Raw genomic sequence first — 27,129 nt, 5'->3', positions numbered from 1 at the left:
GTCCCACGAGGCCGTGGAGGGCCGCCACCACGCTGCCGCCGCCGCCATGGGCCAGGGCGTGACGCACCTGGCGGAGGACCCCCACGCCTGTGCCGGGCGCCGCCGCACCGCGCTGCCGGGGGGGGCGTCCTCCAGTGACTCCCCCTCAGAGTACGAGGAGGCCGTACAGGGGCAGGGGCGCGCCCCCGGCCTGCCCCCCACGTCCCACACGCGCTCTCTCACCCACTACTTCGGGTCCTCGGCGCCCATGGACACCTGTGCCTCCCTGGACTCCCGACTGGCGCAACTCTCCGCCGCGGCGCCCTCCAGGGACCTGTTCCTGGAACTTGGGGGAAGCAGGGCGGCTCCTCCTGACTCCGCCTCGCCACTCACCTCGCCCTCCGAGACGCGGCGCCGCTGGGACAAGAGCGTGTGGCCCGAGGTGGAGCGCGGCCTGCGCAGGAACCACAGCCTGCCTGACGTCACCCTGGGTGCACGCCGCGCCGCGCGAGGCTCACACGCCTCCTTGGGAGCCGCCTCCCCGTCCTCCTCGTCGTCGTCTTCGTCGGCGGGGTCCAGCGGCGGCGCGTCCACCGCCTCGGAGGAACGCGAGCGGCGCCAGCAGATCATCGAGGCGGTGACGCGGCGCCTGTACCCCGGCGCCGCCACCACCACCACCGCCACCACTACCACCACCGCCACGCCCCGCCGCGGACCACGCAAGCCTGCGGACCGCGTGCCCGCGCCGGGGGAGCGTGTATGTGGGTGCCGCAGGAGAGAGGTAGACACGCCCCCTACACGACTCCCCGCCAGGCAGACAGCCTCTGAACCCAGCACGCCTCGGGGCGCCAGGCGCCTGCCGCCGCTGCCCCAGGCGGCGCGGGGTGAGGCGGGGCAAGGAGGGCGCCTGTGCCGCCTCACCACCAGCACCACCACCACCACGCGGCGCGAGTCCCGCACCACCACCACCACCACCACCTCGCTCACCGCCACCAGCAGGTCGCTGGCCACCACCACCACCACCACCACCAGGATCCCCAGGCCGTCAGGGGGTGCCGGCGGACCTGGTACGCAGGAGCGGGGCGTGGGCTGTGACCTGGTGGGGGCGGGGCCGTGCGGGGCAGGGGCTAGGGGGCGTCAAGACCACAATGCCAATACGGAGCGGCGTGGCTCAGGCCCCAGCGACCCCGGCAGCGGACCCACCACTCCTCCCGCCCCGACCCCTAGCCCGCCCCAGCCCGAGGAGGCCCCCTCGGCGCCGAGCGAGGCGGAATACTTCTCTGAGGACAGCCTGGAGCTGGCAGAGGCGGACGAAGCGCCCCCCAGCAGCGCCCCCAGCAGGGTGTGTGTCTCGAGGCGTGACGAGGACGAGGTGTCCCTGGGGGAAATCAGCAAAGACTCCCTCGAGGACAGCATGACCAGCACTGACCTGCAGGAGGCGCTGGCGGGGGGGACACCACGAGGGGACGAGGACCTCTGCAACACAGGCGCCCCGGGGAGAGTGCCCGCCTTGGGGGAGACGCAGGACGCCTTCATCCGTTCCTTCTTCAGGTCTGTGGGCAGCCTGGACCACGTAGAGCCCCTAGAAGAGGAGGAGGAAGACGTGGACGAAGAGGAGGAAGAGGTGGAGAAGATGTCCCTGAGTGAGGAGGAGAGTGGCGCCCACTCACAGACCCTGAGCCAGAGCCAGGCGTCCCGCGCGTCGCCACATCGCCGCTCGCCGCCAGGCAGTCCCCACAGCTCCCCAGACCACCGCCACGCCGCGGCCTCCCCCAGGCTACAGCGAAGGTGGCTGCGGGAGCGGGCGGAGCGGCGCCTGCTGGAGGGCGTCAGCTCAGAGGACAGTGATGGGGATTCCAGCAAGCAAGACAAGCACAAGAAGAGGCGCTACCGCAGGGCGTCCCTCCCCTTGCCGTGTCCCCAGCAGCATGTGGAGGACTTGCCTCACTCCCAGTCACAATCCTACATCCCCCAGAGGGACCCACTGAGTCCTTCTACAGGAGCCCCAAGCAGGGAGGCAGGGGCGTGGCAGGCCAGGAGTGAGGCTAAAGATTCATGCAGCGATGTGAAGGACTCCACCCATCCTTCTGAGGACCTCAGACGCTCTCCGCCGCGCATTTCCATTAAAAGGCGCCGTTTGATCCCTCCAGACGACTCTCAGCGCTCCCACGCCTCACCCCCGCAGCAGGATACCCCCTCCCCGCCCCTGCAGGACACCTCCCTGGCCCCTTTCCCAGACCCGCACGCTATCCTAAAGGACTCCGCAATGCGCCTCCTGCAGGCTGTAAGTCAGGCTGGCCCTTACTCTGAGGCCTCGCAGGATGCTATGGCGGAGCTCCTGAGGGCGTCATCCCAGCGTATCCTAGCCATGGGGGACACTCCTGTGGGTGTCGTCAGAACACACGACACACAGGAAAGACATGAGGAAACACAAGTGATACTGAAGAAGGCACAGACGGAGGACGCCTCGAGCACTCCTACGCCTCCTACGCCACCAGCACCTCCAGATCCTACAGCCACACAGGATACTAGTGCAAAAGTGAGCCTTACAGCGCCAGAGAGCCCTTGGGGGAGCTACAGCGATGAGGGAGACGAGGCGATGGGCGAGGGGACAGACAGCAACACTACTTACTCCACCTCAGCATGCACCCCCGTGGCTTCCCCTGATGTAGGGTCTGGGGACAGCTCGTGGGAGGACTTAGAAATGGAGGAGGTGTGTCAGAAGGAGATAGGACCCTCCCAAATGCAAGTCATCTCCTCGGAATTCACGCCGAGGACCGCACGGCGCCTTCTGTACACGATAATTGAATGCAGCGAAGGGAGTAGATCTGAGGGCATGACATCCGACGCCGTGCCTTCAGACTGGGAGGAGACGCCGACAGAGGAGGAAGACCACGAAGAACCCGAGGAATATGAAAGTTACGGGCGCCTCAGTTCCTCCGACGACACCGCCTTGGACACAGTACGACCCGCTGTTGACGACCCCCACGACTCCTTGTCTTGCGTTTCTGATGACTTCCTTGGTGAGAGGTTAGAGAGGAGTGAGGGGGCCGCCACCAGGAGACCCCATAACCTAACAGGATCCTTAGAAACTCTCACTCAGGGTTTAGGACACATTGATAAGTCCGGTTTTGACTTTGACAATGTCCTGACGAAATCCAGAAGTTGTGAGAGTTTGGGAGTGGACGTGAGAGTGAGCAGTGGGATGAAAGGGAGGGACTTCGGTGAAAGAGGAAGGCTATGCAAGGAGATGAAGGAGAGAAGGGAAAGGAGAGTTAGTGAGGGAGGTGATGAGGTTGGGAGAGTAGGGGAAAGGGAGAGGAAGGGAGAGGGCAGAGGGAGTGTGCCAGATATAGTGCCAAAGTTGGACCTCTCCCTTGTAACTCCTGCTGTCTCCTCTTCCTCTTCCTCTTCCTCTTCCTCTCATCCTCCTCCTCAGCCATCGACTTCCTCTTACTCCCCGCCCTCTCACATCTCTCCCTCTTACTCTCCGCCCTCCTACGTCTCTCCCTCTCACTCCGCACCCTCTCATTTTTCCCCCACTCGCACCCTAGCCTCTCACATCTCCCCGTCTCACTCCCCACCCTCTCACATTTCTCCTTCTGACTCCTCCCCCTCTCACTCTCTCCCCTCTTACTTCCGCCCATTTCACCCACGTTCATCTTACTCCTCGCTTCCTCAGTCCCCTCCCATGTACTTCTCCCCTGTTCACTCCTCTCCCTCCTCTCACACGCCTACTCCACCATGGGACCCTTCCCCCCATGACACTCTCAGTTCCACACTCGATCCCGACTCGTTAGAAGTGGAGGTGGAGCTTGAGAGTGGAGTCAGAGATGGAGGGAGGGATGTGGAGGTGCTGAGAGAGGAGAGGGATGAGAGAAGCGTGGGGTTCGTGAGAGGGGAGGAAAGTGAGAGTGCTTGGGGATCTCTAAGAGGGAGAGAGGAGAGGAGTGGTTTAGGAGAGGCAGTGAGAGAAAGTGATAGGTTTGTGAGAGAAGGAGAGAGGGCTGTGAGGGGAGTGAGAGAGGAAGGGGTCATGGAATTTGAAGACCTTAAAGAGTGGCCGCCTTTACCTCCCCCAGCTCCCTCTCCCCGGCCCTCCCAACCACTCTCTCCCTCCCCCCGTCCTCTCCCGCCCACCCAACCCTCTCAGCCAGCCATTCTCCCCACCTACGCCCCATGGGGGATGTCCGTTCACCCACACGCCCATTCCCCACGCTCCACACGGCCTACTCACGCCCCAGTACCTGAACTCAGCACTCAAGAGGAGGCCAGCACAGTTACCACACTCAGCACTTCTCGAGTCAGTGATCTTCAGGCACAAGTCAGCACAAGTCAGCAAGAAATGGAAGGAAGTGTGGCTATAGTGACATCAGTTGTCAGCACTCGGGATTCACTAGGTCAGTCAGCAGTACTCAAGCCTGTGCAATCGACTGCTGATTCGAGCCGTCACTCAGCTGCTGACTATAGTGCTGACGCGAGTGTATCATCTTTGGCAGCGACGTTAGTTCATACCACGAGTTCACAGAGTGCTGACTGGGCTGATGCCGCCAGAAGTCAGCAGGAACCAGTCGTTAGTGGTGTGGAAACCTGGCAAGAAGATCCTCAGTCAGCCGTCATCAGCACAGAAGTCCGTGTCAGCACATCAGAGGCTTCAAGGTCAGCAGTCAGCTCTCAACTTTTGCTGAGCTATGCAAAGGAGCGTGATAGTGCTTCCCCACCAGTGCTGACACAGTGTGCTGACTATCCTCAAATGCTGACTCGTCCTGTGCTACTGTCAGGAAGTGAGGAGCCTGTGCAGACTCACTCCGCTGATCTGTTGAGTGGTCAGCAAATAATACCCATTCAAGGAACACAAGAAGTCAGCAGTCAGCAGAGATCAGCAGTGACACATTCAGCAGTTGAAGTCACCATCCCACAGCCAGTGCTGACTCATTTTGCAAGTGAATCTACAACTTCACAATCAGTACTGACACAATTTGAGACACAGGTCAGCACTTTCCAGGCCGTGCTGACACCATCAGTATGCCAAGTCAGGAGTCAGGTAGAAGCAATCGTAGATGTCACCCAAGCTCAGCAGCAGGCCGCGCAAAGTGTGATGCAAGTCAGCAGTGAGCAGCAGCTTCAAAAAGACGCTCTGCAGGATGTCAGCAGTCAGCAGCAGGTGCAGACACATTCTACAAGCGAAGTCATCACTCCACTAACATTTATGACTCAATTTGGAACGGAGAGTCCTGCTCCAGTGCTGACGTGGTTTGATGCTGAAGTCAGCCCTTGTCCAGAAATGCTGACATCATCATCACACCGGACACTTGGATCTCAGTCTCTGCTGATGAGGAAAGTGGTAGATGTCAGCAGTCCTCCTGTAGAACCAACACAGGCTGTAATGGGAGTCAGCAGTCAGCCTCAACTTTCAGAACACTCAGCAGAGGAAGTCAGTAGCGAAGAGCAATCATTGATGACAGGTGTACAGAAAGTCAGCTCTCCAAAGCAGGTGCTGATGCATGCTGTCAGCGAAGTCACATCACCACAACCTCAGCTGACACAGTTTGCGAGTGAAAGCCCCACATTAGTGACAGTGCTGACGCAGCCCAACGATAAAGATAGCACTCCCCAGAGACTGCTGACACCATCCTCACACCTGACAGTCTCTGTAAGTAAAGCTGAAGTGCCTGTCAGCAGCCACGACCCTGCACAAACACAGCAATCGAGGAAAGTCAGGAGTCAGCACCCAAGTCAGCCTGAAGTCATAAGTGAAATCAGCAGCATTCAGCCAGATGAAGAACTTGAGTATTCAGGTGAAGTCAGCAGTCCAGAGACTATACCAGTGAAGATCAGCACTCAGCATGAAGCAAGAGAAGTCAGCAGTCACCACTCAGCACTTCCAGAAGTCATCAGTAGTCAGCAAACAGCAGTAACTGATGCCAGCAGTTTGAAACCAGAAGTCAGCAGTCTTGAACCAGTATCAGCAAAAGTCAGCAGTCAGCAGCCGTTATCACTTGAAACCTGCGGTCAACACCCAGTTCAAGACATCAGCAGTCAGCAATCGTCTGTGGACATCACTAGTCAGTGGTCAACACTCTCCAGACTTGACAGTTTTGATCAATTAGTCCTGGAAGAGGTCAGTAGTGAGCAACCAACATTAGTACAAGTCAGCAGTCAGCAAGTAACACTGAGAGATGCTAAAAGTCAGCAGCCAACAACAGGACAAGTCAGCAGTGAGCAGTCAGTTCTAGGAGACGTCAGCAGCCAACAACCAGTACCAACAACAACCAGCCAACCAGTACTCTCTGAAGGCAGCAGTGACCAGTCATCTGAGTTCAGTAGTCAGTTGCCGACAGTAGCAAAAGTCAGCAGCCAACATCCAACACCAGTAGCAGTAAGCACCAAACAACCGGTGCTTTCAAGATCCAGTAGTCAGCACTCGGAACTGACTGAGATCAGCACTCAGCAACCAATATTAACAGGAGTGAAAAGGCAGCAGCCAGCAGCTTCTGAGGTCAGTCAGCAACAACTAGTAACTGAATTGATCACTCATCAAGCAGAGTCAGCACAAGTCAGCGGTCAGGAGATAATGTCTGAGGAAGTTACCAGTTTGCAAGAAACCCTAAAAGAAATTAAAGTCATTAGTCAGCAAGCAGCATCAAGAGGAGTCAGCATTCAGGAACCAATGTCAGCAAGTGACCATTCTCTAGAAATGGAGCTGGAGTCGCAAAGAAACATCACATTGACATTACCAGCACATTCAGTAGAGCAAGTCAGTAAACAACAAACGCAGCTGACACACTCCACAGGGAAAGTCAGCACTCCTCCATCTGTGCTGACTCAGTTTGCAAGTGAGAGCACAGTGCCATTACAGGTGCTGACAGAGATGGATCGAACGAAAAGTACTGCACAAAAAGTACTGACACCTACTCTAGATATGGGTAGTCAGCAGTCTTCAATACCTGAATCTCCAGCATCAGTGATAGCTCAAAAAACAGTGCTGACTCAGGTCTCATATCAGCAACAACATGAGGTGACTCTGTCTGCTGTAGAAGTCAGTGCACCTCAACAACCATCGCTGTTAACTACTGTAAAAGTTAGCACACCTCAGCCATTATCATCTCTCATTGCTGCTGAAGTCAGCACACTTCAGCAACCACCAGCTCATACTACTGCAGAAGTCAGCACACCTCAGCAACCATCAGCTCTTACTGCTACAGAAGTCAGCACACCTCAGATACCACCAGGTCTTACTGCTGCAGAAGTCAGCATATCTCAGCGACTACCAGTTCTTACTCCTGCTGAAGCCAGCACACTTCAGCAAACACCAGGTCTTACTGCTGCAGAAGTCAGCACACTTCAGCAACCACCAGCTTTTGCTCCTTCAGAAGTCAGCACACCTCAGCAACCACCAACTCCTATTGCTGCAGAAGTCACCACACCTCAGCAACCACCAGCTCTTACTGCTGTAAAAGTCAGCACACCTCAGAGACCACCAGGTCTTACTGCTGCTAAAGTCAGCACACCTCAGCAACCACCAGCTCTTGCTGCTGCAGAAGTCAGCACATCTCAGCATCCACCAGGTCTTACTGCTGCTGAAGTCAGCACACTTCAGCAAGCACCAGCTCTTGCTGCTGCAGAAGTCAGCACACCTCAGCATCCACCAGGTCTTACTGCTGCTGAAGTCAGCACACTTCAGCAACCACCAGCTCTTACTGCTACAGAAGTCAGCACACTTCAACAACCGCCAGGTCTTACTGCTGCAGAAGTCAGCACATCTCAGCAACCACCAGCTCTTGCTGCTGCAGAAATCAGCACACCTCAGCAACCACCAGCTCTTACTGCTGTAGAAGTCAGCACACCTCAGAGACCACCAGGTCTTATTGCTGCTGAAGTCAGCACACCTCAGCAACCACCAGCTCTTGCTGCTGCAGAAGTCAGCACACCTCAGCAACCACCAACTCTTACTGCTGCAGAAGTCAGCACACCTCAGAGACCACCAGGTCTTGCTGTTGCTGAAGCTAGCACACTCCAAAAGCCATCAGCTCTTACTCCTGCAGAAGTCAGCACACCCCAGCAACCATTAGATCTTACTGCTGCAGAAGTCAGCACATTTCAGCAGCCATCAGCTCTTACTGCTGCAGAAGTCAGCACACCTCAGCAACCATCAGCTCTTACTGCTGCAGAAGTCAGCACACTTCAGCAACCATCAGCTCTTACTGCTGCAGAAGTCAGCACACTTCAGCAACCATCAGCTCTTACTGCTGCAGAAGTCAGCACACTTCAGCAACCATCAGCTCTTACTGCTGCAGAAGTCAGCACACCTCAGCAACCACCAACTCTTACTGCTGCAGAAGTCAGGACACCTCAGCAACCACCAACTCTTACTGGTGAAGAAGTCAGCACACCTCAGCAACCACTAGATCTTACTGCTGCAGAAGTCAGCACACCTCAGCAACCATCAGCTCTTACTGCTGCAGAAATCACCACACCTCAGCAACCATCAGCTCTTACTGCTGCAGAAGTCAGCACACCTCATCAACCACAAGCTCTTACTGCTGCAGAAGTCAGCATGGCTCAGCACTCACTATCAGTGGATATCAGCACATCTGAGCAACCATCAGCTCCAGCTACTACAAAAGTCAGCACTCTTCGGCAGCCTTCAGCTGTAGATACCATAGAAGTCAGCACACTCCAGGAACCACAGATGCTGACTCAAGCCATGGGTGAAGTCAGTCCACAAGTTCTGACACAAGCTGTATTGGAAACTGTCAGCCAAAAACAACCAGAGCTAAGCCAGACTGTTGTACATGCGAGCTGTCAGGAGCAACAAATGCTGACACATCCCACAGATGAGCTCAGCACTCATCAGCCACACAGCACACTGGCAAGGGATACTATCATCAGTCAGCATTTGTCAGAACCAGAGCAATATGGGCAGGAAATTGAGACTCAGCAGCAAAAAGAAGTGAAGTTTGCCATGCATGGAGTCAGCAGTGAACAGCAACCGGAACTAACAGAGGCTATACAAATGGTTAGCAGTCAGCAACAACTAGAGCTGACAGGAATCATACAAGAAGTCACCAGTCACCAACAGTCAGAGCTAACACCAGTCTTGCAAAAAGTCAGCACTCAGCAAAAAGCAGAACTGAAAGAAATCACACAGGAAGTCAGCAATCAACAACAACTAGAGCTGACACAAACCACACATGAAATCAGTAGTCAGCAACAACTAGATCTGACACAGATTACGAAAGAAGTCAGCGGTCAGCAGCAAACAGAAGTGGCACAAGTCACACAGGACAGCCAGCAACGACCAGAACTGATGCAGACAATACACGAAGTCAGCAGTCAGCAACAACCAAAGCTGACACATGCAATTCATGAACTCAGCAGTCACCAACAGCCAGACATGCAGAAAGTCAGCACCAAACAACAAGAGCCAGTGGTGAAACAGGCTATGCACGATGTCAGCAGTCAGGAAGAGGAGCTAGAGCTGACACAAGCTATTCATGAAGTCAGCAGTGATCCGGAGCTAACACAGACCGTGGAGAGTATCAGGCATCAGCAGCAACCAGAACTAACATCGGTCATGCAAAAAGTCAGCAGTCAGCATCAGCCAGAAGTGACACAGGCTGTAGTTGAAGTCAGGAGTCAGCAGCAGGCACAGCCAACAAAAATAGTGCACAAAGCCACGAGTCAGCAACAACCTACAGAGGCAGAGGCTGTAGAGGAAGTCAGCATATCTCCACCAGTCCCATTGAAACAGGTACTGAGAGTCAGCACTCAGCAGGAGGCATCAGAGGAGGCTAAACGAGAGCGATTGCAAGTAACACAATCTCTTGAATTAGAAGAAAGTCAGCAGCTGTCAATGAGGCAAGTGATAGCTGGTCAGCACACCTTGACTCATTCCACCAGCGAAGTCAGCACCCCACAGACAATGCTGACCCAGTTTGCATGTGAAGCAACCTCTCCATCACAAGTGCTGATGCAGGTGGACAAAGAATTCAGTACTTCTCACAAAGTGCTGACTTCACAACAAAGATCCAGTCATCAAGCAGTGCTGACAGAGGTTAAGGCAGAAATCAGCCATCTTGAAACACAAGAAAGACAGCTAGTGGCGGAAATCAGCAGTCAGCATCCAGTCCCCGTCGATGTTTTGGAAGAATTTAGTACTCAACATCCATTAGTCAGCATTGAGCACCCCATGATGCCACAGCAAGCTGCATCTCAGCACTCAACACTAAGACAACCTCAGGAGGTCAGCATTCCTCACCAAGAGCTAAAAATTGATGCCAGAAAACTCAGCATTCAGCACCCGGAGCTGACAAAGGAATTGAACATAGTCAGCACAGACAAAGGTTCATTGTTAACACACATGGCAGATGAAGTCAGCATCCCACAACCAGTGCTGTCTCAATTTGCAAGTGAAAGCAAAACTCCATTACCGGTGCTGACACAGATCAGCACTGAGGGTAGCACTTCCCCGCAAGTTCTATCATCCTTGCCAGTTCTGACAGAGGCGACAGCTGAAGTCAGCCACCTTGAGCCAGAAGCGATGGGTGTTGTTATGCAGCTCGGCAGTCAGCAGTATGTTCAGACCAAGGTCGTAGAGGAAATCAGGAGTCAGCAGAAAGAAGCAGCTCACGTATGGGGTGAATTTCAACAGATACCTCAAGAATTTCTGGAAGTCATTGTTGAAAAACCAACAACTTCATCCGTCAGTGAAAGCAGCAGACAAGCCAGCTTATCACTATTGCTTCAGGAGGAAGTCAGCACTATTCCTGAACATATGGTGGAAGTCAGCACTCTCCATCCCTTTCCTGCAGACAAGCTGATAGAAGTTAGTCAGCAGGCTCCACAAAGACAAGATCATGAGGAAGTCAGCAGTACACTGACACCATTACCTTGTACTGCGGTAAAATCTATTGGTCAAGAACAACCAGTACTGATGGAACCTATGCTAGAAGTCAGCAGCCAGCAACAGGCAGTGGTGACAGGGTCTGTACCAGCGGCTACAAGTCAGCCACAACCAGTGCTGGTGGAAACTGTATCAAGAATCAGCAGTCAGGAACAACCAGTGCTAACAGAGACTCCAACTAGAATCAGCACTCCTCAACAACCAGTGCTGACGCAGGCTGTACCAAGAGTCAGCAGTCAGGAGCAACTAGTGTTGGCAGAGGCTGTATCAAGAGTCAGCAGCCAACAACCAGTGCTGACAGGAAGTGCATCAGTAGTCGGCAGTCAGCAACAGCTGGTCCTGATGGAAGCTGTAACAAGAACCAGCAGTCAGGAACAACCAGTGCTGACAGAGACTGTGCAGAGAGTCAGCACTCAGCAACAACCACTGGCAACAGAGGCTGTATCAGGAGCAGTACTGACAGGTGTTCAACAAAGAGTAATTAGCAAACAACAAGTGCTGACACATTCCACAGATGAGATCAGCGCACAGGAGCCACTGCTAACTCAATTTGCAAGTGAAAGTGCTGCTCCTCATCCAGTGCTGACACAGCTTGAGGATGAGATCAGCACTCAACAAGCACCGCTGACATCTGCACTACCCCAGACAACCAGTAGTCAACCAGTGCTGACAGAAACACCTCCCAAGGTGAGTTACCCTCAACCAGGCGTGATGCAAGCAGTGACGGAAGTCAGCTGCCTCAGTCAACCACACACAGCGGTAGTCAGCACTCAGCAACTATTGCCGGCACATTTAGCTAAAGAAGTAAGTCACCTGCCATTGCTGACACAGACTGCAACACAATTCAGCAGTCAGCAGCCACTGGAAATCAGGGTAGAGGAGGAAGTCAGCAGTCAACTACAAGAGCAGGCACCTCACATGGATGACTTCAGCAGTACAAAATCACCAGGCAGCCAGGTCCTAATGCTGCCACAAGTCATGGAGGGAGTCAGCACTCAGCAGGCATGGGCATCCACGGAGCCTCAGTATTCAGACCAGAAGCAGCCGCAGGAGAAGGTCTGCAGTTCCCAGAAATTGCTGAGAGATTCTGAAGAGGAAGTCACGAGTAGTCAACAAATTCTTTCAGCACACAGCGTAAGTGAAGTCAGCACTCCTCAAGATGTACTGACACAGTTTGCTAGTGAAAGTAGTGTTGTATTACCAGTGCTGACTCTGCTTGATAGAAGAGTCAGCAGCACTTCTCAAACAATTCTGACGTCCTCACTGGGAGCAAGAAGTCAGCCTACACCACTGACACAGGCTGTGGGAGAAATGAGAAGTCTTGAACCAGAGTTGACAGAGACTGTAGAACACGTCAGCAGTCAGCACCAAATCCAGACACAAGTTGTGGAGAAAATCAGCACTATGGACAGTACAAGACAGAAACCAGATGAGCTAGTCAGCAGTCAGCACTCTCTTTCAACTCTACCTCGGGAAGAAGTCAGCACCACAGAGATACTGACACCAGCACAGACTGCATTTCAGATGGGACTTTCAACACACACCATCACCCAAGTTGATAGTCACCATCCAGTGCTGACTCAGTTTGCAAGTGTCAGCACCACTCCACTGCTAGTGCTGACTGAGTGTGATGAAGAAAGTTCCTCATCAGATATACTGACGCCATCCCCACGCCTGACTACTGACCAACCTGTGCTGACGGAGGCTGAGGGAAAAGTCAGGGATGAATTGGAGGAGGCACAGCCAGTGCTTAAAGTCATCAGTCAACCATCAGTATTACCCCACTCAGCAGATGTCAGCAGTAAGCCTCAAGTTTTATCACAATCAATTCCAGTCAGTAGTCAGCCGCAAATGTTGCCTGAGTCACTAGAAGTCAGCAGTCAGCTGCAAGTGTTGCCTCAAACAGAAGAAGTCAGCAGTCAGCCATTGGTGCTGCCACGGCTGCCAGAAATCAGCAGTAAGCCACCACTGTTGGCACACTCAGAGATTAGCATTCAGCCATTGCAATTGGAAAAGTCAGTAGAAGTCAGCAGTCACCCTCCAGTGTTACCACAATCAGCAAAAGACACAAAACCATCAGTCTCATCACAGGCCTTGGAGTCAGCAAGTAGTCAGCATGAGATCTTGACAATGGAAGAAGTCAGCATCTTACAACCGGTGCTGACACAAACAAAGGAAGTCAGAAGAGAGCCACAAGTGTTGACAGCATCCATGGGACAAATCAGCAGTCAGCAACCAATATCAACTCAGCAATCTGATGATGCTTACAGTCAGCAATCACCACTGAAACCTTCGATAGCAGAAAGCAGAGATGAGGTGCTGATGCTGACAGAGGCTGTAGAGGATGTCAGTTGTCCAGCAGCCATTACAGTTCAGGTGCTGGAGAAGAAGCAGAGTCAGCAACCAGAGCTGACACATGCTACACAAAAATCTTTTGGTCAGCACCCACCAGAAGATTCACAGGGACAAGTCAGCACCCCAAGACAAGTGCTGACACAGGAAATTGAGGATTCCAGGACTTGTCAAACATTGCTGACACATACTGAGAGTGAAGTCAGCATTTCACAACCTCTGCTGACTCAGTTTGCTAGTCAGAATGCTGCTCCATTACCAGTGCTGACAGAACACGACAGACAAGAGAGCTTTTCCCACACTCAGATGACAGCATTAGTAACAAGTGCACCACAACCTGTACTGACACAGTCTTTAGCTGATGTCAGACATTTAGAAGCTGACGTGAAACAAACTGTCACAAGAATCAGCACTCAGCAAGCACTGGAAACACCTGTACTTGAGAAAATCAGCAGTCAGGAAGAAGAGTCAGTATGTCCAGTTGAGGAAGTCAGCAGTCAGCTTCCAAGTATGGCAGAAGACAGTGCTCAGCATCCTTTGCTAGCAGAAACTGTGGGTCAAGTCAGCACTCAACATCCGGTGCTGACACAAGCTCAGAAGGAAACTTATAAACAAAAACAAGTGCTGAAGCAAGGAGTTGAATTCAGCATCCCGCAACCAGTGCTGACACAATTTGCTACCGAAAGTCCAGCCTCCATAATAGTGCTGACAGAAGCTGACAGTGATGATGATGTCTCTGAAGAAATGCTGACTCCGCCCACACATCAGCCACAATGGGGGGAGGATGTCCTGACAGAATGTGCAACAGAAGTCAGCTATCATCAGCCAGATATGTCACCAGCTGTAGTACAAGTCAGCAGTCAGCAACCAAAGTCACTTGATGTTCAGTTAGGAGAAATCAGCCATCAGCAAGCACTGCAGGCTCAGTCAGCAGAAGTCAGCCTGCACCAAAAAGTGGCGGCTCACTCAGCAATGCAACAATTTGAACCCCAGTCAGCGGAAGTCAGCAGTCACCCACAGATGAAAGCAGTATCAGCAGTCAGTGGTCAGCAGGAAGTACAGGCAGAGCTATTAGAAGCTCATCAGGGCATAGAGAAAGTCAGCACTCCTCAACTAGTGCTGACTCAATTCGCCAGTGAGAGTGCTGTATTATCACCGGTGCTGACATGTGCAGACGCTGACTCTACAACATCTGTAAGAGTGCTGACACTTCCTTCTCAGCCGCTGATTGCCCATCAATCAGCTCTGGAGATAGAGACAGAAACCACTGCTGATCTGTCAATAGGTAGCCAAGTCAGTAGTCAGCACCCACTACAAGTACAGCACGCAGAGTTAGTCAGCACCTCTGAACAAATAGAAACACCTGCAGCAGATGATGTTGCTACTCAGGATCCACTTCTGACAAACATCTCACAGGAAGTCAGCAGTCAGAAACAGCAAGTGCTGACACACTCATTAGGTGAGGTCAGCATGCCTCAATCAGTATTAACTCAGTTTGCAAGCGAGGCCTCTACTCCAAGGACTGTGCTGACACGTGCTGACACTTCTCAAACAATGCTGACACCTTTGCCACAGCAGACTGTCAGGCATCAAACAGTGTTAACAGAATGCACCGCAGAATTCAGCAGTCAGCCACAAGAGGAAGCACTACAAGCAAAACTCAGCAGCCATCGACCTGTAGAAGTTCAGTCAGCAATAGTCAGCGGTCAGCAGGTAACCGAGACATGGTCTGCAGAAAGTGTTATTCAGCAGCCAGTGAAATTTCAACCAGAAGTCAGTAGTCAGCGAGAAGTGAGGCTTGAGTCAGCAGATGATAGAATTCGACAAACGGAAGATTCACAGTCAGCAAAAATCATAATTCAAGAAGAAATTAAGGGAAGAATAAGTCAGCACGAAGGGCAACAGATCAGCAGTGACCATTTCATACAGAACGTCAGTCATTCCCAGGAAATGGTATCAGAGTGTGTAGAGGAAGTCAGCACATTAAAACCAGCGCTTCGTCGACCCGTGCTGCAGGTAGAAAGGGAGCAGCCTATGCTGACTCATTCTGCAACTGAGGTCAGCATCCCACAGCCACTGCTGACACAGTTTGCCAGTGAAAACGCTGCTCCATTACCGGTGCTGACACAGGCTGATGATGAAGGGACACTTTCCAAAACAGTGCTGACGCCCTTGCCTCATCCAACTACCAGTTCCCAACAAGTGCTGACCACAGCTGTGGAAGGAGTCGGATATCGTCCCCCAGAAGAGCCACAGGGCGTGATACAAGTCAGCAGTCTGCAACAACCACAACTGAGTGAGGAAAATGTCAGCACTTCTCAAGCAAAGCTGACAGGAGGAGAGACAGAATTTAGCACCCATGAACTACCACAAGCAATACAGGAAGTCAGCAGTGAGCAGCAATCAGTGCTGATGGAACAGAAAGTCAGTACTCAGCAAGCACTGGTGACGCATTCACTGGGTGAGATCAGCACTCAGCAGCCAGTGCCAAGACGAGTGACAGATAAGGTCATTGGTCAACAACAACCAGTACTGACACACTCAGCGACTGAGGTCAGCATTCCTCAGCCAGTGGTAACTGAGTTTGCAAGTGAATTTCCCTCACCACTACCAGTGCTGACACAGTGTGAGACTGACATCCCCACTTCTCAGGCCGTGCTGACCCTTCCATTATACCAAGCAGGGAGTCAGCCACCAGTTCTGACAGAGGTTACAGCAGATGTCAGTCATGCTCAGCCACAAGTCGCACAAAGTGTGATGCAAGACTTGAGTCAGCATAGACTACCGCAAACACGGGTTGTGCAAGATGTCAGCAGCCAGCAACAGCAGCTGCTGACACATTCTACAAGTGAGGTCAGTATTCCACAAACATTACTGACTCAGTTTGCAAGTGACAGCCATTCTCCAGTGCCAGTGCTGACACAACCCGATGATGAAATAGCCACTTTCCAACCAGTGCTGACATTCTCACAGCAAAGAAGTGCTCAACAACCAATGCTGATTCAATCTGTGGCCGAAGAAAGTCAGTTTGATATACCAGAGGAGTACATCAGCTGTCGGCAACCAGACGTGACAAAGCCTGTACAAGTCAGCAGTCAACAGTCAATGAGAGCACAGTTCACGGTTAGATTCAGCACTCCACATCAGCAATCAGTAGAGGAAGTCAGCACGTTACAGGAGATGCTACCAAAGAGTCTTGTTCAGGTTAGCACTCAGCAACAGCCCACAACTCAATCACTGCAAGAAGTCAGCAGTCAGCCTTCAGTAAAACTTGCAGAGCATTTCAGTGGTGACCAGGAGGAACTGACAGGTGCTGAGGTAAAACTCAGCACTCAGCATCCAATAACAAGTCAACTTGTGCAAGAAACAGAATATCAGCCAGAGGTGCTGATTCCTATCTCTCCTGAGCGCCATGTCCCACAGATGGCGCTGACACATGCCACACATGAAGTCAGCACACACCCTGAAATACTGACTCAGTTTGCAAGTGAAAGTACTGCCCCATTACCAGTGCTGACACAGGCTGACAGCGAACATCAGAGAGTGCTGACACTACCCGTGCAGCATTCAGTCAGTCAGCCACCAGTGCTGCCTCAGTATACAGTTGACACCATGCAACAACAGCAAGGAGTAATGCAAGCTATGGAGCAAGTCAGCAGTCAGCAGCCTTCTGAAGTCAGCACTCATGAACCTGCCCTGGCGCAGTCTGTAGAGGGAGTCAGCACTCAACATCCACAGACAACCATATGTGGTGAAATCAGCACTTCATTGCCTAGTAGTGGAGTCAGCACCTGGCCAGGAGTGCTGATACCATCCTTCTCGCAAATGCAGAGTCAGCAACCTGTACAGATGGAGACTACTGGAGAGTTAATGTATCCTCGCTCAGTGCTGACTAAAGTTATAGGGACTGTCAGCAGCCAGGAAGCATTGCAACCACAACAGAGAAAGATCAGCAGTCAGCAATTACAGCAATTACATGCACTGCAGAGAGTCAGCAGTCAGCATATGTTACAGCCTGAAGTGCAAGAAGTCAGCAGTCCACCATTGCTTCAGGCACAGATGCAGGAAGTCAGCAGTCAGCAAGTGTTTCAACCAAAAGTGCAAGAAGTCAGCAGCCAGTCAACAGTGCATGGAGTCAGCAGTCAGCAGGTGCTTCAACCACAAATCCAAGAAGCCAGCAGTCAGCCAATAGTGTGCGGAGTCAGCAGTAAACCAGTACTGCAGGAAGTCAGTAGTCAGCAAGACCTTCACCCAGAGTTACATAAAACTACTAGTCAGCAAGCAGTACATTCAACAGTATTGCAGCAAGTCAGCAGTCAGCAACCAGAAGTAATTCATGGAGTCAGCAGTCAGCTAGAATCAGATTTGCAGGAGATCAATCAGCAAGCAGTGGAATCATGTGTCTTGCCTGGAGTCAGCAGTCAGCAACTACAACCCCAGGAAGTGCTACATGAGGCCAGCACTCAGCAGACAGCTCAACCAGAGTCATTACAGGAAGTCAAGCATCAGCACTTAACAGAAGCACCAGTCATAGAGGTCAGTCACATCACACCAACTCCTGTGGAAGAAATCAGCAGTCAGCCATTACAGCCACCTCATGGAGTCAGCAAACAGGCACTTCTGTCTCAAAAGGCAAGTGAGATCACAAGCGCATCACCAGTGCTGACGCGAGCTGACAGCATGGACAGCACCTCCCAGAGTGTGCTGACATTTTCCCTTCCCCAAATTAGTACCCACGAAACTATGCTGACAGAAGCTGTGCTGGAACTGAGACATGATCACCCAAAGGCAATGCGGGTGGTGGAGCAGGTCAGCAGTCAGCTGTCACCACCAGTTCAGCCTGCAGAGGAAGTCAGCACACCTCAAGTCTCCCTGACTCATGCAGAAGCTGATGTCAGTAGTCAAGAAACACTACTGGCTGAGGACACGGCGCAAGTCAGCACTCATCAGCACACGATGCAGGCAAAGCACACAGAGAAAGTCAGCAGTCAGCCGGCACCAGAGGCAAAGAAAAGAAAGGTGGTCAGCATTCAGCCTCGCCCAGTGAGGGTGAAAGTTGTTCGCGACAAATCACCAGATCAACAATTCAGCACGCCAGGGGTACAAGAGACACATGGGGCACTAGTCAGCAGTCAGCAGGAGGGTAAGGAACACATACAGGAAACACGGGAACCAGCGCCCCTCACACAGACCTCTTCCCTGCCACATAGCCACGCCCCAGCAGTGCCCCAGGCTGCCCCATCACCCCTCCAGGCATCAAGGGTACAGGAACCATCGTGCCACACCCCAGCAATGCCCCAGGTCACCCCAGAGGCTTCCAGCAAGGTAGGGATGCTACAGGTTCCCCAGCAAAGTGTCCTTGAGGAAACACACCCACCACCAGCTACGTTAGCACCCCAGACTGTGCTAGGGGTGGCGACGCTGCTCACCCCACAGAGCTCTACTGACGAAGGGAGCTCCCCCACCACGCAGGACTCCCTCACGCCCCCCAGCTCAGTGGATAGCAGTCTCGCCCTCACCTCCCTCACTCCGCAGAGTTCCTTAGATGATGTCCTTACCACCCATACAGTTGCCCTGCCCAAAGCAACGCCGCCCATAGCAGTGCAGGTCCGGGCCGTCACAACCACCCTGGAGGCCACGCCCACGCCCACGACCGCACCCATGTCCAGGTCCATGCTCCTGAAGAAATCCTGTGCAGTGAGTCTAGGGGAAGAGGAGGCGGAGAGAGTAGCCTGTTTAGACCAACCTACTCTTGGTTCCAGGGTCGCGTCAGCCTGGAAGGGCCCCCGTGGTGTGCCTGGAAGCCGCCCACCACCCATGGAGAGTCACCCCCAGGAGGCCCTCGCCCACCAAGCCCCAGTCATCTGCGTGCACCAGGTGGAGGACGCCCCTGTGTGGGAGCCCCTAGAGGCGAAGGAGTTAATTGTACCTGATGTGAAAGGTATTCTGCCCGTTGTGAGTGTGCTGGCCGCCACGACCACCACACCCCTCCCACAGCCCACCACGACCACCACACAGACCACCACGACCACCACACCGACCACCACGACCACCACACCATTCCTACAGCTTACCACGACCACCACACCCCTCCCACAGCCTACCACGACCACTACACAGCCCACCACGACCACCACACCCCTCCCACAGCCTACCACGACCACCACACCCCTCCCACAGCCCACCACGACCATCACACCCTTCCCACAGCCCACCACGACCACCACACAGCCCACCACGACCACCACACCCCTCCCACAGCCCACCACGACCACCACACCCCTCCCACAGCCCACTATGACCACTACACACCCCACCACGACCACCACACCCCTCCCACAGCCCACTACGACCACCACACAGCCCACCACGATCACCACACCCCTCCCACAGCCCACTACGACCACCACACAGCCCACTACGACCACCACATCCCTCCCACAGCCCACTACGACCACTACACAGCCCACCACGACCACCACACCCCTCCCACAGCCCACTACGACCACCACACTGCCCACCACGACCACCACACCCCTCCCACAGCCCACTACGACCACCACACAGCCCACCACGACCACCACACCCCTCCCACAGCCTACCACGACCACTACACAGCCCACCACGACCACCACACCCCTCCCACAGCCTACCACGACCACCACACCCCTCCCACAGCCCACCACGACCATCACACCCTTCCCACAGCCCACCACGACCACCACACAGCCCACCACGACCACCACACCCCTCCCACAGCCCACCACAGCCACCACACAGCCCACCACGACCACCACACCCCTCCCACAGCCCACTACGACCACCACACAGCCCACCACGACTACCACACAGCCCTTCACGACCACCACACCCCTCCCACAGCCCACCACGACCACTACACAGCCCACCACGACCACCACACCCCTCCCACAGCCCACTACGACCACTACACAGCCCACCACGACCACCACACCTCTCCCACAGCCCACTACGACCACTACACAGCCCACCACGACTACCACACCCCTCCCACAGCCCACTACGACCACTACACAGCCCACCACGACCATCACACCCCTCCCACAGCCCACTACGACCACCACACAGCCCACCACGACTACCACACAGCCCATCACGACCACCACACCCCTCCCACAGCCCACCACGACCACCACACCCCTCCCACAGCCCATCACGACCACCACACAGCCCACCACGATCACCACAACCCTCCCACAGCCCACTACGACCACTACACAGCCCACCACGACCACCACACCCCTCCCACAGCCCACTACGACCACCACACAGCCCACCACGACTACCACACAGCCCATCACGACCACCACACCCCTCCCACAGCCCACCACGACTACCACACCCCTCCCACAGCCCACTACGACCACTACACAGCCCACCACGACCACCACACCCCTCCCACAGCCCACCACGACCACTACACAGCCCACCACGACCATCACACCCCTCCCACAGCCCACCACGACCACTACACAGCCCACCACGACCACCACACCCCTCCCACAGCCCACTACGACCACTACACAGCCCACCACGACCACCACACCCCTCCCACAGCCCACTACGACCACCACACAGCCCACCACGACCACCACACCCCTCCCACAGCCCACTACGACCACTACACAGCCCACCACGACCACCACACCCCTCCCACAGCCCACCACGACCACCACACCCCTCCCACAGCCCACTACGACCACTACACAGCCCACCACGACCACCACACCCCTCCCACAGCCCACCACGACCACTACACAGCCCACCACGACCACCACACCCCTCCCACAGCCCACCACAGCCACCACACAGCTCACCATGACCACCACACCCCTCCCACAGCCCACCACGACCACCACACAGCCCACCACGACCACCACACCCCTCCCACAGCCCACCACGACCACCACACAGCCCACCACGACCACCACACCTCTCCCACAGCCCACCACGACCACTACACAGCCCACCACTACCACTACACAGCCCACCACGACCGCCACACCCTTCCCACAGCCCACCACGACCACCACACCCCTCCCACAGCCCACCACGACCACTACACAGTCCACCACGACCACTACACAGCCCACCACGACCACCACACCCCTCCCACAGCCCATCACAGCCACCACACAGCCCACCATGACCACCACACCCTTCCCACAGCCCACTACGACCACTACACAGCCCACCAAGAAAACCACACCCCTCCCACAGCCCACCACGACCACTACACAGCCCACCACGACCGCCACACCCTTCCCACAGCCCACCACGACCACCACACCCCTCCCACAGCCCACCACGACCACTACACAGCCCACCACGACCACCACACCCCTCCCACAGCCCACCACGACCACCACACAGCCCACCACGACCACCACACTCTTCCCACAGCCCACTACGACCACTACACAGCCCACCACGACCACCACACCCCTCCCACAGCCCATCACGACCACTACACAGCCCACCACGACCACCACACCCCTCCCACAGCCCACTACGACCACCACACAGCCCACCACGACCACCACACCTCTCCCACAGCCTAGCACGACCACCACACGCTCCAAATCCCTTTTCACATCCCCATCACAATATCATTCAGCACCCACACCCCCTGTGCATCCTCCCCAAGACCTCTCTTCATCAAAACAAGCTTCTCCCCAACCATCTCCCACAGATCCTCCCCTGAAACCTCACATAATTCCTTTGAAGCTTGATCCATTCTTTCACCCCTCTCCCCTGGCTACCTCCACCCCAACAGAACAAGCTACCGGGGTGTCCAAGGCCTTCTCTCCCCCTGGTATTGTGACACACCCCAGTATCTCTCCAAGGACACGAGTTACAGAATCTGGTGTGCCTTCTGGGGTGCCTCCTGGGGTGCTTCCTGGGGTGTCTCCTGGGGTGCCCACTAGGGTGCCTATGGGGACGCCTCCAGGGGTGTCTAGGAGGCCCCCCAGGTTAGGCAGGGGTGCAAAACCTGGGGTGAGGCGTGTTAAAGTCAGAGACATGTCAAGTATGAGTTCTGGGGAGGAGGGAGAGCTGGAGGCCCGGGGTGGGGAGGAGGGGGAGGAGGTCACCCCTGCCGTGTATGGTGGGGGTGATGTGTGCACCACAGCACCCCCACCCCATGACAGTGTGATGTCTCCCACCACTGTTCACACCCCTGACACCACCACCACAGCACACCTGCCCCCACACCCCTACACTTACACCCCACACACACAGGAAGAGGAGGAGGAGGAGGAGGAGGAGGAGGAGGGCTGTGGGCCCCTCCCCCAGGTCACTCCAGTATTGAGACCTCAGTACAAACCTCCTGCAGGTGCCCCTCATGCCCCTGCAGGACTCCTCCCCCCGCCCAGGACTCCCACAGGAACCCCGGCGCAGGTCCCAAGCCCCGGGGCGCCGCGGGGCGTGGCGGGGGAGGTGGCGGGATGGAATGAGCCCCCAGCACACATCCTCATCGTGCCCACCACCACCACTGCAGCCCACGCCTTCCCCACCGCCACGCCCACGTCCACCCCCACGCCCACAGCCACATCCACAGCCACGCTCACAGCTACGCCCTCAGATGCCTTACCAGGACAAACCGGTGCCTTATTGTCTCTACACGCCCCCCCGCCGGCCACCCCGCCCCCCGCGCCACCCCGCATCAGGCCACCAGACCCAAGCTCCGAGGCCAGCCACTCCGGGGTGGAGTCTGAGGACGTGTCCCTGGCCGAGGACGCCCTGATGGTGTGTGAGGGCACGGTGGGGACGCGGGCGGGGCCGGGGCGTGTGGCAGACGTGGAGGGAGTCTGGAGGGAGGGAGAGGAGGAGGGGAGGGAAGGAAGAGACCCAGGGGAGCATCGCGCCCCTCCACCCCCTTACTCCGGGGAGGGCGTGTGGCGCCCCGCTCCGGGTGGGGAGTGGCCAGCCCGAGGCGCCACTCTCGCCCCGCCCCGCGCAGCGACCCGCCCCGCAGACACGATCGCAGCCGCAGCCAGGCTCAGCAGGACTCGGGAGGGCGTGCCAGTGGAGGCGCCGCGCCTGGGGGAAGCCCAGTGGGACAGGAAGGCTGCCAGCGCCTCGCCACGCCAGACTGATCCGTCCATTCCCGCCCGGGAAGCCAGGCCGCTGCCCCGCCCCACTCTCGGCGATGCCCCAGACTCTCTCCACCAAAGGGGAAGCCCCTTGCTGCCAGGTGACGTCCCCCGCAAGCAGCCCCTTGTCGTCCCTGCCATCACGCCGCCCACCGCGGCCTGGACTCAGCCCGCCCATCACGCAGACAGAGAAGCCCAGCGTGGAGGCGCCAGACCCACAAGGCACGCCGCCGTGGAGGACCCGTCGTGGTCCCAGGACAGCCTGCTGCCCCCGCTGCGGGGTGCGGGCGACCAGGCTATCATGCCCCGCTGCGAGGCCGCCCAGTCCCGCGGGGAGCGGCAGAGGGAGCAGTCGCCGCCCAGCGTGGCCAGCCAGCTGAGTGCTGAGCTGCAGGCGCTGGTCAGCAGCTTCCGCCAGGCGGCCAGCGCCCCGCCCCAGCGCCCCACATCCCTCTCCATTTCGTCCGCTGCCTCCCCCCCAACCAGAGCTTCCTTCAGGAAGCACACGTATCACCAGGCGCCCACCGCCCCGCCCCTCAACACCCGCGGGAGCTCAGGCTCGTCCTCCCCCGGGGTGACGGTGACGGTGTCGGATTGTTCCCGAGGCGGGGCGGAGGGCAGGGCGGAACGACGCGTGGAGGCACTCAGCTCCCCCACGTGGCACGGCAGCTTCCTGCTGGAGCGGGACCTCGCCGCGGCGGAGGACGACTGGGGCGCCTCAGACGAGAGCATCACCTTCGTGTTCATGACCCCCGAGGAGGAGGCCGCCACGCGCCCGCCCGCCGCCCACTCGCCGCCCGCGACCTCAGGGGACCACTACCGCAGCTCGCCCGACCTGTCCCAGGTGGGCCTGAGCCTCGCCCTGCCCCACGGGGCGCGCCGCACACACCCCTACGATCTGTACCGCTCCGCGGGCGGCAGATTAGCGCGCGCCGCGTCGCTGGATACCGTGAGCCGCGCGCTGGGCCGCATGGGCGCCGCCAGGCTGCGAGCGGGGCTGACGCGGACTTGCAGCCTGGAGGAAGAGGCGAGCCAGGAGCTGCGCGACATCCTGGAGAGGGGACGCCGCTGTTCCTCAGAGGAATCCCTGCAGGAGGGCACGCCGCCCCCCAGCCCCGCCCGCTCCGTGTCCCCGTCCCGCCTGACCAGCCCCACGCCAGCCTCCCCCAGTCATGCGCCCCGCCCCGCCACCACCAGGGCGCCGCCACCCGCCGCTGCCTCACCCTCACCGTCGCCGCCACCGTCGCCAGGCCGCAGCTGGGGCGAGGCGTCGTGGCAGGACATGAAGAGCCTCATCCTGGGCTGCCCCGCTCCCCCGCCCGCCGGGCGCCGCCTGTCCTCGGAGAGCAGCAGATCCTCGCCGCAGCTGCACCGCCGCGCCGCCGCAGACGGCTTGCCCAAGAAGGCCGTGTCCTGGACTGACCTGCACGGCGGCGGCGACCTGGAGACTGAGGTGCCGGAATGGCAGGAGGAGCGCGCGCCGCAGCCCCCGCCCCCCGCAGGCCCCAGCCCCAGGCTGCGCTCCATCATGAAGAAACCTTCCCTGACGCCCATCGCGCCCACACCTCCGCCCCCCTCATCCCCATCACCCGCCCCACCCAAACATTTCTCCCCGCCTCCACCACCACCCATGTCCCCACCCAAACCTCCGCCCCAAGCGGCCACGCCCCCCGCCCCTGAGGCCTCCAGCGACGAGGACTCCCTGCCCCTGCCGCGCTCCAACCTGCGCCACCTCTTCGCGCTGCGCCTTCCGCAGCACATTCGAGATCGTGTGCTGCGTGGTGCCCCCGCCCAGGACCCCTCCCCGCCCCCCACCTCCACTCCGACCGTGGTGTCGCCCCCCTTGCCTCTCCGGGCCCCGCGCCCCAGCCTGCAGGGCGAGGCGCGGGTGCGCCCTTCTGCCTCGCTGTCCACGGAGGAGGGCGGCTCCAGCACCTCCCTGTCCTCGGCAGTGTTCCCCGCCTCGCGCGCCGCCTCCTCCTCGGGCGTGTCTTGCTCCGGCTACTCCTCCACGGGCGCCATCTCCTCCCCGGGGGGCTTTTCTCCCCTGCGTGAGGCCACCACCGCCTCGCGGGTCCTGGACGCCCTCAGTCCGGGCCGCCCCGCGCCCCCACACACCCGCACTTCCTCGTCGTCTGTGCCCTCCACGCCCACCGACGGAGTCTTCACGGCGCCCGCCTCGCCCAGCACCACGCTGTCCGCGCCAACCACGCCCACACTGGATGCCCTGGCGGGGGGCGGCGTGGGCGGCGAGAGTGTCGGAGGGACGGGCATGGGGCGGTGCCACAGCGAGGGGGACCTGGCAGGGCGGGGCGAGGCGGGGCTGGGCCACACCTGGCAAGCGCTGTCCCGCGTGGTTCAGGAGGCGGGCCAGGTGCTCAAGACGCTCTCTGAGACGTCCCTCGTTCTGCGCCAGCAGGCACTCAGCCCCGCCCGCTCTGTGCCGCCCCTGCCGCCCCTGCTGGAGGAGGGCGGCGGGCCCGGCAGGAGGGTGTGCTCAGTGGCTGTACAGACTGACCCCCGCCACGTGCGCGGCCTGTGGCGCGACGCCTGCACCAGCTGCGACTCCCTCAGCGACGGCGAGACCTCAGAGAGTGGCGGCCACTACCGCGCCGCCGCCGCCACCACGCCCTCGCGCCGCTGGCTGGACGTGCCGCGCCAGCACTCCGCGCCAGCCCTCTCGCACCCGCGCGGCCTGCACGAGTGGCGGGAGCGCCGGGAGCGCCTCAGCCGTCCCGGGGGGTACGGTGGGCGCAGCTCCTCCTCGGAGTGGGACTCCCCGTCCCCCGGGGCGGAGCGCGAGCTGGGTGCACACCGCTGCCTGGCGCTGCACCAGCGGCGCGTGGAGGATTCCTGCCGCCGCCTTGAGGAGCGCTTGCGTCTTAGCGCGCACAAGCGACATCTGCGGCGGCGCCTTCTGTCTGAGCACCACAACCACTACAACGCCCCGGGCCGCTGTGTGCTGCACTCCGCGCTAGACCTGTCCAAGACGCCCTTCTGTGACCATGTGGGGCCCCCCGTGCCCTCCCCCTACCTGTCCACCCCCTCCCTGCCCACCGCGGCTACCCTCAGCCCCTCCCCCTCCTGCTGCTGTGTGTCTCCCGCCCACCTGCCGCGCCACCAGTACTGCCGCGCCCTGGCCAGCCCCTGCTCCGCCCACGCCCACTGGTCGTCCTGCCACGCCTCGCCCACGCCCACCCCCGCGCCGGAGCCCTGCTACAGCCCCGGATACCGCGAGGCGCGCCTGCAGGCGTCGCGGCAGCAGTGTCGCGAGCAGCTGGCGGCGGCGCGGCGCCTGCTGGGTGGCTCCTCCTCCTCCCTGGGGGAAGGCAGCTCGCCGCCCATGCCGCGCCGCCCGCGCCTCACGCCCGCGGGCGGCAGCCTAGACGCCCACCAGCGGCACCACCGAGCGGCCGCCGCCAGCCAGGACACGCCCTACCTGCGGGGCCACGCAGCTTCGCTCTCCTCGCTGCCGGGCGCGGGCGCGGCGTGGCGGCGCGGCGGCCTGGGGGGCGTGGACTCGCTGGGTTCCGTGGCCAGCGAGGGCGAGGCAGACCCGCGGCGAGCGTCGCGCTGGCGTGGCGACTCAGACCCCTGGGGGCGCTCCACGAGGCTGCGCTGACCCCCTCACTGCCCCTCCACTGCCCTCCCCCTCCCCCCGCGTGCCATGTGCCCCCGCCCCCCTCCGTCTTCCAGGGACCCGCCCCCCCTCAGAGTGTCTTCAATAAAGCTTCTCCTCAACTCACAGTTTCATTCCTC

General features: G+C 57.8%; 1 protein-coding gene across 2 annotated transcripts in view; it reads left to right on the top strand.

The window, feature by feature from the left end:
* Positions 1 to 27,111, top strand: part of LOC135095895 (mucin-12-like) — a 49,707-nt gene extending 22,596 nt beyond the window's left edge. For both annotated transcript variants that reach the window (XM_063997037.1, XM_063997038.1), the window contains one exon: positions 1 to 27,111. In XM_063997037.1, coding sequence (XP_063853107.1) covers positions 1 to 26,992 — 26,992 coding nt within the window. In that variant the 3' untranslated portion in view covers positions 26,993 to 27,111.
* Positions 27,112 to 27,129: the final 18 nt, after the last annotated feature.

The sequence above is a fragment of the Scylla paramamosain genome, unplaced genomic scaffold (assembly GCF_035594125.1).
Source record: "Scylla paramamosain isolate STU-SP2022 unplaced genomic scaffold, ASM3559412v1 Contig2, whole genome shotgun sequence".
Classification (NCBI taxonomy): domain Eukaryota; kingdom Metazoa; phylum Arthropoda; class Malacostraca; order Decapoda; family Portunidae; genus Scylla; species Scylla paramamosain.
This window is presented reverse-complemented; position numbering and strand designations above follow the sequence as displayed.